The sequence below is a fragment of the Thamnophis elegans genome, chromosome 16 (assembly GCF_009769535.1).
Source record: "Thamnophis elegans isolate rThaEle1 chromosome 16, rThaEle1.pri, whole genome shotgun sequence".
Classification (NCBI taxonomy): Eukaryota; Metazoa; Chordata; class Lepidosauria; order Squamata; family Colubridae; genus Thamnophis; species Thamnophis elegans.
Window position 1 is genome coordinate 9985762 of NC_045556.1, and position 12330 is coordinate 9998091.

General features: G+C 41.1%; 1 protein-coding gene across 1 annotated transcript in view; it reads right to left on the reverse strand.

The window, feature by feature from the left end:
- Window positions 1-12330, reverse strand: part of FBN1 (fibrillin 1) — a 229298-nt gene that overhangs the window by 73712 nt on the left and 143256 nt on the right. Inside the window, exons 42-48 of the mRNA XM_032232926.1 lie at window positions 11099-11224; window positions 9728-9850; window positions 7881-8006; window positions 6722-6838; window positions 5607-5735; window positions 4468-4587; window positions 3013-3138 (exon numbers count right to left, since the gene is read on the reverse strand). Coding sequence (XP_032088817.1) covers window positions 3013-3138; window positions 4468-4587; window positions 5607-5735; window positions 6722-6838; window positions 7881-8006; window positions 9728-9850; window positions 11099-11224 — 867 coding nt within the window. The remainder of the gene's footprint in view (window positions 1-3012; window positions 3139-4467; window positions 4588-5606; window positions 5736-6721; window positions 6839-7880; window positions 8007-9727; window positions 9851-11098; window positions 11225-12330) is intronic.

Sequence of the window (12330 nt, forward strand, 5' to 3'; positions counted from 1 at the left end):
ACTCTGTAGGTTGAAGGAGAGAACAGAAGTTTTCTTATTGTGAATTTCTGACCTTCGGCATCTTACGGAAAGCATTCCTTGAATGCTCTGAGGTCCTCAACTCCATTCTTAAATTTAAAACTACAAACTTTGGCATTTTAAAGGATTTACTGCATTCTATTAATCACCACCCCAGATCAAGTCTTAGGAAAGGGTGAAACTAACCCCAGGATTCCTTATCTACCACATTTAAGTGTACATCTCCAACAAACTCCCAAGACTAACCACATATCTGCCTTTTCAGTAAATGTCCTAAATTAAGACTCTGGGGAGAGATAATTCAATTTAACAATCATAAAATATTTGCCTCGCTATTCTGCTTTCAATAAATGAATCAACTATATTATTCTGTTTAATTGTCACATTCCAATGCTATAACCACTAATCCCCAACAGCTGGAACTGCGCACAGTTTCCAATTAAATTCTGGTTCCAATTTTGCTAGAGTTAACATACTTGATATAAGCTTCCAAGCTTAAGTTCTCACTTATTATTTTACACAACATATAGATCATTCATTTCCTGATGCTCTATAATATGGGGGGGGAGAGTTTCTGGTTAATTTTACCCTCTATCCCCCCCCCCACATCTCTTAAAAAAATTCCTGGACAACTAACCAACCACAGAGGTGGGTCCCTACTGGTTTGGACCGGTTCAGCCAAGTAGGTAGTAACTCGGCAGGCCACATGCCCAAACTGGTTCCATCTTGTTTTTTGCTTCTGCGTATGAGCAATTTTTTTACTTCTGTGCATGCGCGCGTTGCGCCCCCCCCCAAAGTGCATCCCTGAGTGAACCAGCAGTAAAAGAAGCCAGAATCCACCACGACTAACCAATAACTGAGAATTGGCTTTGAAGAACTAGAGAGAGACTATTATTTCTGTGCTCTTCCAGATTTCCAATGTGTCATGAATGGTGGTTGATGTCATCCTTTTAAGGCAGGTCAGATCAAGATAAAAGCCCAACAGAGGACTCCAAGAATGTTCTTTATTTATTAAGGGAGAACAAGAACCTTGAAGGTCCATCCAATTTTCTCTCTGTCCCATCTAAACAAAATCAAAGGCAGGGACATTCTCACTCTTCCTTCTTTCTCTACCAAAAAACTGTGAATTTTTCTCTTCAAGTCATCCCTGAACAGCTTGCGCATTCCTTCCCCAAAGCCAACTCTACATTCCTTCATTTATTTATTATTTGACCTAGAACTTTGGGGTGGATCACAGCATAAGGGATTTTATGGTCATCCAGCACATTGAGCTACGAATATTGCCCAGTTATTGGGCAAGAATGATGCAAGCTGTAAAGCCAATTGTGAGGCAGCTTCAGTGTCTTGGTAGAAATAGATAATTTGGGGAATCTGAGTTGGAAATGTGTGAGAATTTGCCTCTTTGTGAATATAACAGGGGAAAAAATTAAGAATTTTATAGGTTATGTAAAGAATTGCAGAATGAAGAATTATAGCAGGGGGATTTCAAATGAATTCCTTATTTTACAATTGCTTTCTGAAAGTTGGACTCAATTAAGTTTAGAAGATTTGCTGAAAGGCAAAATATTTTTTTGCCAAGACAACCTCATTCAAAATCCTTAATTATCTTAAAGCTGCTATCATATTTTTCAGTTGGCAACCAGTATTTCCAAAATGGCAAGAAAGAAAGAAATGAGGAACCATAACAGCAGTAATAACAGAATGATTTAGGATTATTGTTTTTTATTGCAAGTATATAAAGCACCACTCAGATTATATGAATTGCTCTCCAATACTTCTAAGCAATAGATCAGAAAGTTTTAAAGCATAAAATAATGACTGACGCCCAGATAAAGGGGAAAGGGGACTCCTAAATTAAATTCTCATGGAATTCATTTAAAGGACTTCCTTCAGAGCTGTTCAATAGGAAGGGATAAAACCACAAGGAGGTGATCTATCTAATTTACTCAGTTACAAAATTACACCACAAAACATTCCTTTTCTTTTTCCCTTCGACCCAAGTAAGCAAGGCCAAACCACAAAGTGGTTTTGGGAATTCTGATAAACTCCCTCTTTAGCATAATTAATTATATTATCTGTGAGAGGAAGTGAGAAGACATTGCCAGAAGGTTAAAGCGGAGTCACCAGCCCAAAATCCTAGAAAGAGCCATTGTTTCTTCACTAAAAAAAGGCAAAGGGATTCAGTAGAGTGAACCACTTAATGATTTGTAGATTGAACTCTGCCTAGATCTCCAGCTGTTACACTCAGTACTCAATATGTAGTTAGTACTCTTGGCAACGAGATGCAGGGTACAAACTCTCTGCATTTACGCAGAATGAATTCCCCTGGATTGAGTGAAACCACCTTTTGACTAATCATGTTTAGCACTTGTCTGAAAAATAAGCTTGGCCAGACAGTTTACGCTATCTTTTTGAAATGGTCATCATCCTGCTGGGTTTGTGTTCAGTTTCAATCCTAGTTAGCCACCTAGAACAGGGGTCAGCAATCCGTGGCTCTGGAGCCGGATGTGGCTCTTTCATCCCTCTGATGCGGCTCCCTCTCGCCAGTCAGCACCACAAATTTGAGAGGAGCTTCCAGTTTTGGGAGGGAAAGCAGGACATGCCAGGAGAAGACTCTATGGCAAGGGACGGGTTTTCCTGTCAGCTCCACAATTGATAAGGCTTTCGGTTAGGACAGGTAGAGGAAAAAGGACACTGTGCTAGGAGGAGATTCTATGGTGGGGAAACTGGACTTCCGGTCAGCTCCAGGAATTGAATGGGGGGCTTCCGGTTAGGACCTTTGTGGCTCTTTGAGTGTTTAAGGCTACCGACACCTGACCTAGAGTCACAATTTGCTTGGTTGAGTGACCATAATAAATTGATTAAATAAATAAATTAAACCATGGAAACCACTGGTCCCACAGGTGATTACTGAGATGCATAAGGAATCTACCGCTGTAATTTACAGTTGACAACATCAATTTAGCATCTACACGAAATAAGAAAGACTCTTACCTTGGCATCTTCGCCCATTAGAGGTCACTATGAAACCTTCAGGACATAAGCAAGTAAAACTACCTTCCGTGTTACTACAGGTGCCCAAGACACAGACATTTGTTTCTTCTTTACATTCATCAATATCTGTAAGGAAAGTATACTTAGAATTATAAACAGAATAAGGAACAGTTTGCAAAGCCAGCAACTGCTTTCTCCACCATTCCTGTCCTATCAACACAGGGTCCTGATTTAAAATTAGGAAGGAATCCCGTTCACTTAATGGGTGGCCATTTCTTCATAGTTGAGTCTCACGTTTCTGATACTCTGGACAAGAGGTGTCAAACTCAACAACCGGGGGGCGGGATCTGGCCCATGGGGTGCTTAGATCTGGCCTGCGGGGCGTCCCTGGAAACAACAAAGGACCGGCCCATGGTGCCTCTGCCAGTGAAAACAGAGCTCAGGAGAGTTGGCCCTCCCTGGCTCTCTTTTTTCTGGCAGAGGGATGCAGGAGTCCATTGCAGCTGGAAATGGAGTTCAGGAGCCCGTTTTCGCTGACACTTACCCGACATGAGTGATGTCGAGCTGGCCATACCCACCCTGGCTACACCGCCAGCCCCAACCCCCCCAAGGTGAAACACAATCCTGATGAGGCCCTCAATGAAATTGAGTTTGACACCCCTCCTCTGAACAGTGGGGAAATCATGGGGAAATCATGGGAATGTTTCCAATATATGTCTTTGGAGATTCTCAGTCATCTACGTAAGGTCATAACTGTCACAAAGGTGCTTTTTCAAAAGGCAACTGGACTTTTTTGAACTACTTAAAAAAACGTGCACGCTGGATCTAAACCAGGGTCAGCAAACCTACGGCTCTGCAGCTGCATGTAGCTCTTTCATCCCTCTGATGTGGCTTCCTGTTGCCGGCAGGTGCCACAATTTGAGAGGACTGTCTGGTTTGGGCAGAGAGGGGTGGAAGTACAGCGTGCCAGGAGGAGACTCTATGGCAAGGGGCGGGATTTCTGGTCGACTCCACAATTGATAGGGCTTTCAGTTAGGACAGGTAGAGGAAAAATGATGCCACGCTAGGAGGAGACTCTATGGTGGGGAACTAGACTTCTGGTCAGCTCCAGAATTGAATGGGAGCTTCCGGTTAGGACCTTTGTGGCTCCTGGTGTTTTCTTTTCTGTGGGAAATGGGTCCAAATGGCTCTTTGAGTGTTTAAAGTTGCCGACTATGAACCAACACTATATGAACACTGCAGATATCAGGAAAAGATCAACACACTGATTCTTAATGAGCCTCATTTGGCCAGATGGTGGGGATTTTGTTGGCCAGAAGGGACCAATGTTGCTTACTATAAGATTAGAACAAGGGGTGATTATTATTATTATTATTATTATTATTATTATTATTATTATTATTATTATTAGTCCTACTTTTTTACTCTCTGACTTTTTGGCCCCCCATTGCGTACCAATACACTTGTCCTCTTCCAAGGCATATCCAGGGGGACAAATACACCTGTAAGCCCCATCCAGATTTTGACATGTACCAGGAGCACATTTACCAGAATCTAATGCGCACTCATTGATATCTGTAAGAAAATAAACATAAAACAATCATGAGTTCTTATTACTCTTGTCTGTTTCCAGGCTACTCTTTTTGTTAGCAAAGTTTACACTGATTTTTTTTAAAAACAAAAACAAGGAGAAAAACTTAAAAAAACCTCATAGGCAAGAAAAGATTTAACAATAAAGAATTGCAATGCAACTAACAAAACGTTTGATGTAGTTTTGGGTCTTAAATAGAACATCACTTCTCCTGATGCACTGTTGTCTATATCCCTAAAAATTCCAATTTGTTTTGTCATAAGTATGAATTCATCAACAAACTAGATGAAATGAAGCTTATGCAAAGGCTTTAAAAATGGGTGCTTCTCACTAATTTATAGGCAGATGAAAAAGCAACTGTATACAATATACAATACTGCAATACTGTGTATTTTCTTCCTGTAAATATTTTTTTGCTGGAAAAGAAAGATGTTTACGTATGTCTTAAATTCCAATTGTGATACTAAAACATTAGTAAATAAAGATTCTAATCTGTGAGATGACTGTAAAGTTCAAAAATGATTTTCTTTGTAGGGAAAATACTCTGATATAGAATTAGAATTAGAATAACAGAGTTGGAAGGGATCTTGGAGGTCTTCTAGTCCAACGCCCTGCTTAGGCAGGAAACTCTACATCACTTCAGACAAATGGATATCCAACATCTTCTTAAAAACTTCCAGTGTTGGGGCATTCACAACTTCTGGAGGCAAGTTGTTCCACTGATTAATGTTCTAGCTGTCAGGAAATTCTCCTTGGTTCTAAGTTGTTTCTCTCCTTGGTTAGTTTCCACCCATGGCTTCTTGTCCTGCCTTCAAGTGCTTTGGAGAATAGTTTGACTCCCTCTTCTTTGTGGCAGCCCCTGATACTTGTACTTAGAAGGCATTTATATTCCCAAATGAGCTCTTTCTGTAGAACATCTACACCTTCTTCAATATGACATATGGATCCATCAGCCATTTAAAATGAAATGTGGCAAACACTTTGATTAATTTCCACGACATACCAATGCAAATCCTTCTATCAGGCGACATCTCATAGCCCTCGTTGCAAAGGCATAAGAAAGACCCAACTGTGTTAACACATTGGCCATTTCTGCACGTATGTCCATTTCCAGAGGCACATTCATCAACATCTAAAAGGAGGGGAGGGGCGAGAAAAAAAGAAAGAGGTAAGGAAAGGACAGATAGTTAAAAAGAGAAGCAAATAAGAATTACAAGCCACAACGGCCTTTCCACAACTGAGTGCTCAAATTGGAACATGCCTGCATGTGCGCACTCCAGAGTGCTGAAGATCCAAAGGCCAGCTGACCAGGGCACGTGCCTGTTTTTCAGGCCATTTCCAGATCATTTTCCAAGTCGCTTTCAGACCGTTTTTGGGGGCATTTTTATGCCATTTTTGTGCAATTTTCAGGGCATTTCCCAATGCTCTGGCGCCCTCAAAGAGCAGCTGTCCAGAAGAGTAACTGGCGACAGTGCACTTGCTCACAGAGAGGGCTCTGCGTACCACCTCTGGCACATGTAGCCAAGATGGCGCAGTGGTTAAATGCAGCACTGCAGGCTACTTCAGCTGACTGCAGTTCTGCAGTTCGGCTGTTCAAATCTCACCGGCTCAAGGTTGACTCAGCCTTCCATCCTTCCGAGATGGGTAAAATGAGGACCCGGATTGTTGGGGCCGATATGCTGACTCTGTAAACCGCTTAGAGAGGGCTGAAAGCCCTATGAAGCGGTATATAAGCCTAACTGCTATTGCTATTAGGTGCCATAGATTTGCAATCATTAGTCTATACTAAACCCCCACCCCCACTCACCCAGAGGTGAAATCCAGCAGGTTCTGACAGGTTCTGGAGAACCAGTAGCGGAAATTTTGAGTAGTTCAGAGAACTGGCAAATGCCACCTCTGGCTGACCCCAGAGTGGGATGGGAATGGAGATTTTTGCAGTATCCTTCCCCTGCCACGCCCACCAAGCCACACCATGCCCATCAAGCCACGCCCACAGAACTGGTGGTAAAAAAAATTGAATTTCATCACTGCACACACACACACACACACCAGCGTATGATTGTTAAATGGTCAACTAATAAATGTACACAACCTTGCACAACTGAAAGGTTTCCTTACCTATGCAGTCATTGTTGTGAGATAGGATGAATCCGATATGACAACGGCAGTTGAAAGAGCCAATTGTATTTCTACAGGTGCCATTTCCACAGGGATCTCTGTCGCATTCATTAATATCTGTGAACAGAGTAAGAAATTCAGAATGAGACACATGCATATCGTTGACAACGCAGAAGAAATACAGATCAGTTCACTAGCATGAATCAAGGTAAAATGAAGGCGGACGCATTGGTTAAATCAGACCCAATCTTGAAAGTTAGAAATATGGTTTTGCAAAACAAACGAATAAATGTCCTATGCTATTCATAATTTGTACAGAAAGATGCACCCATCCCTACTGTAATGAGAGAGAGAGAGAGAGAGAGAGAGGGAGGGAGAGAGGGAGGGAGGGAGGGAGGGAGGGAGGGAGGGAGAGAGAGAGAGAGAGAGAGAGAGAGAGAGAGAGGAGAGAGAGAGAGAGAGAGGAGAGAGAGAGAGAGAGAGAGAAATTGGATTAACCAGAATCCCAAACAGAAGTGAGCTTTCTCACAATGAAAGCTACAACCTTAAACATGTGATTAAAACTGTGCTGAAGGGATTTGAACAAGTCTAAAATGCATGAAAACACTGGCCTGGAAGAAACATGAAAAGCATTCGTAATTCTTTTGCAGACATTTAGTTTTTGGGGAGTGACTATTCGTTCTTTTTTCTGTCTGAGAAGTTTAAGGGGAATATCAAATTTATTTGTTTATGAATGTATCTGTCGCAGCTCTGGGTAAGTTACAAAATATAAAAATTTACAACCAGTTAAATCAAAGAATTGCATAGTCAAAAAGAAGTCTGGAAAAGCCAACAACTATTCAATAAACCAAAATACCAGACAATGAGTTCATTGTCTCATTCTCACCCAAGGCATGGATTTAGATACAGCTTATAAAGCAGGGTGGGGCAACTATGTCAACGTTACAACTTGTGGACTTCAACTCCCAGAATTCCTGAGCCAGCCATGTTCTGGGATTTGAAGTCCTCAAGTCATAAAATTGTCATAGTTGTCCTCCTTGGATCATTTAAATAGGATCACGTAGAAGCTACAGCTATCCACATCACACCTGTAAAATGACCCACAATAAACATTGGCTTTCTGTTATTCACAAGGCTAAAAATATAAACACATACATACCCAAACACATCGTTTCATCTTCATTGGTTTTGAATCCCGTGTGGCAACGACATGAATAACCCCCTTCACGGTCTAAGCAATCACCATGGCTACAAATATTGGGAATCTCTAGACACTCATTGCGATCTGTAATCATAGAAAGCTTAAACATTTTAGAATTTTTCAGCAAGAGAATGGTTGGGGGAAAAACAGGTGGAAAAACAAAACAGTTCCATCTTTCAAAACATGAAAATTTTGCTAACTTATTTCTCAACAGGAACACAAAGTACTACATTAGCTTTAAATTTTGGAGAAAATTATGACGAGTTGAAGTAGAAGAATTTGGCACCTAATCATAGAAAGCTTAATTGAGGAGAAACAGCTAGAAAAAAATAATATTGTGATTTACAAATTGAACTTAAGCGATTATGGAGGAAGAAATCAATGGTTGTACAAATAGTAATGGCAAATCAATAGCAATGGCAAATCTAGACAGTATACTAAAAAGCAGAGACATCACCCTGCCAAGAAAACTGTGTCTAGTCAAAGCTATGGTTTTCCCAGTTGCAATGGATGGCTGTGGAAGTTGGATCACAAGAAAGGCTGAGCGCCAAGGAATTGAGGTCTTTGAACTCTGGTGCTGGAGAAGACTCCTACAAGTCCCTTGGGATCGCAAAGCGATCAAACTGGTCAGTCCTAGAGGAGATCAACCTTGACTGCTCTTTAGAAGGCCAGATCCTGCAGATGAAACTCAAATACTTTGCCCACCTAATGAGAAGGAAGGACTCCCTGGAGAAGAGTCTCATGTTGGGAACGATGGAGGGCAAAAGAAGAAGGGGAAGGCAGAGAGGGAGGTGGCTGGATGGAGTCACTGAAGCAGTCAGCAGTCAGCAGTCATGAGCTTAAGTGGACTCCAGAGGATGGTAGAGGACGGGAAGGCCTGGAGGAACGTTGTCCATGGGGTCGCAATGGGTTGGACATGACTTCACAACTAACAATAACCAATAGTAATAGGAGCCCTTGCAGCAATACTCAAAGGGCTGCCTAGATACATGGAAATTTCGAACTTATTGGACCTGAATATCCTGACTTTTCAAAAATACACCCTACTTGGAACTTCCTATATAATTAGACAGTACCTTAACAGCGCTTAGGTCCTAAGTTAGGACTTGAACTGTTCAATTTTACCAGTCACAGACTGTGAATTGAACTGAAGATTAAATCAATAATAATGATAATGACAGAGTTCCTTATGAATAGGCGGCCAATGAATTCTAAATTGAGTTCAATTATGGGGAATGTTCACGATTGTTATGACATTTGGTTGATGCTCAATTGCTGCTAGTTACTTTGGGTTCCTACAAGCAGAGACAGAGAAAGAGGGATAGCTATGAAACTAAATTTGCCCTTTAAAACAAATAAGGAAACTAGATTTTGAAATATATAGTACTGAAACACTTTGAGATTGCTGGTTTAAATCAGCTGCTCACATTGCTGCGAAGATAAAAAAAAATTTACTACAGTATGTTTATATGCTTAAAACTGGGTACTCTACACTTAGCAAAAAAAACCTGGCATCTGTTGTGTTGAAGAAAGACTGTGCATTCTCTTTGGCTTGGTTGTGACTGAATTTTTCGGTCTAAGAAAATATAAACATTGCAAAGTTCCTTTGGCATCTTCGTGAGTGGAAAAAAAAACAATTTATGGATTCAAGGTCAAAACAACATGGCATTGCATTTTTTTTAAAAAAAGAGAGATTTAATGCAGCTGCTGTGCCTGTGTATATATTTTTTAAGTATCCCTATTCCACCAATCACTTAGCATGCTTACATATTTTACAGTGTTGTCCAAATAGTATTAGTACTTACCAACACATCGTCCAACAGATGTAAATCGATAACCAGGTTTACAATCACAGCGGTAGCTCCCTTGTGTATTCACGCAATCCGCATTTTGTTGACAAACTGGTCCATTCTGGCATTCATCAATATCTATTGGAAGTTGGTTTTTTTTTTTAAAGAAAGGTCTTAGAATTGATAATTGGTATTAGAGATGAAGGCTGTGTGTTATTTCAGATTCATTTCAGAAAGGAGGCTTCAAATTTGCAGAAGTATTAAAGCAGGCATACTGCGCAGCTGCTAAAGGAGAATTTCTCCTATAAAGTCCCGGGAAGAGGTGGATTTTAATGAACTTTGCTATAAACCGAATGCAAAACACAGCCCAGAAACATTAGCAAGGGTGTCATGAAAGTGACAGTGGGAATGAAAGTGACAGTTTGCACTATATTGTAGTCATAGACATCTGTGCCTTCCTTACGTATAATAGGACAAGTAGACAGCAGCATCTCTCTTCGACCAACAAAAGGGATTCAGAAGAATCAAAAAGATCTTGCCCTTAATGTACTGATAGTCCTCAACATACAACCATTCATTTAATGACAGTCTGAAGTTACGACCATGTTGAAAAAAGCAACTTCTCAAAATTATAGCAATAGCAATAGAACTTACTGATAAATGGGGCGCTAAGACCAAAGATGTGGTTTCCAAAATCGAGCTGATTAAGGATGCCCTGAGAATCCCACCTTTTTGGTTGCAAGCAGTGTTATTTCTTTCTCTACCCACTGCAAATTATTGTTATGGCCCGCCAGCAGAGCTGGCAGAAGATTCGGACAGTGAGGAGGTTGGGGAGGAACCTGGGCCAGTCCTGGAGTCTGGGGAAGGCTGTGATGAGGGCTCTGTGTCAGAGGCAGAGAGGGGGCCAGGGCCATCTGACACTTATCAGCTGCCTTCAGAGTCAGACATCAGTGAGTCAGACGAACAGCTGGAGCCTGTTCCCAGTGTGCTCATGCGCAGAGTTCCCAGATGAAAGGAACAGCTAAGGAACAAGGGTCGACTTGGGAGTAAAGTGACAGGTGTATGGTGAATGGCCATCCACCTTCCCTGGCCCACAGGGAATAAAAGAGGAGCGAAAGGGGAGTGGAGTTTGCAGGAGACAATTAGTTCACTCCTGCGTTCTTGCCAAGTATTGCGGCATCTGAAAGATATCGGCCTGGTCACTCTCCAAGCTTGATAAAGTTCGGTAATGGTGAACCATCTTGAAAGTCTGTGGGAGAGGAAAGACTTTGCTGGAGAGGAATTCACTGTCAATTAAATAAAAGGGGTTTATCGGGACGAGGACTCGGCTTCGTGCTGCTGGGGAAACCTAGGTCAGAAGAGCGATTCTGTGCAGAAGCAACTTACCTTCACAGATCAATAACTTGTCGTTGTAAAAGAAGCCGCCCGCACATTCACATCGGAAACTGCCAACCAGGTTTATGCAAATCCCATTCTCACATACCCCTGGGATCTCCCGACACTCATCAATATCTGCAACAAGAGACAGCAGAGGTGCCAACATTCAGAACAAGACTTCTACCTAATGAAGCCCCCGGGGTGGATTTGAATCAGCGATTTAAATCACAAGTAAAAAGGCTTGATTTAAATCAACTCGATTTAAATCATAATTTTTAAAGAGCAGCTGTCATCTCTGTCCCGTAGCGGCTCTTCCTCTGACCTCCTGTTGACTCACCGACAGCCCCAATATGGCAGAATATACAGCTTCATATGCTACATAACTAAGCTCCTTTTCATGCGGAATAAAACTAAATTACGAATGTATCCCCAATAGAAAACTCTTTAGATTTTTTGACAAAAATTAAAAAAAAAATCCAATTAAAATTTAAAAAATCTGATTTTTTTTTAAAAAAATCTAATTTTTTATTTTTTTTATTTTTTAAAAATCATCGAGTTTTATCTGCCTTGTTAAGTCCCAAATGATCTCTCAAAAGATCTCCCTTAAGCACCACTACAAGTGCTGTCTCCTTTATTGTGGGCTAGTTTGGCCTTGCTCTTTATTTGAATAATAATAAAAAGGGTAGATAGCAATAGCAATAGCAGTTAGACTTATATACCGCTTCATAGGACTTTCAGCCCTCTCTAAGCGGTTTACAGAGTCAGCATATTGCCCCCAACAACACTCCGGGTCCTCATTTTACCCACCTCGGAAGGATGGAAGGCTGAGTCAACCTTGAGCCGGTGAGATTTGAACAGCCGAACTGCAGAACTGCAGTCAGCTGAAGTAGCCTGCAGTGCTGCATTTAACCACTGCACCACCTCGGCTCTAGATTGCAGGGGTGACACCAAAATATTATTTTATCATATTTTATCTATATCTTAAATTATTGTATTCTATTCCAATTTCATTTTAGACTGTATGTTATTCCAATTTCATTTTACATTGTATTATATTATAGAGAGAGAATAACAGAGTTGGAAGGGATCTTGGAGGTCTTCTAGTCCAACCCCCTGCCTAGACAGGAAACCTTATACCATTTCAGACAAATGGTTATCCAACATCTTGTAAAAGACTTCAAGTGTTGGAGCATTCACAACTTCTGGAGGCAAGTTGTTCCACTGATTAATTGTTGTGACTG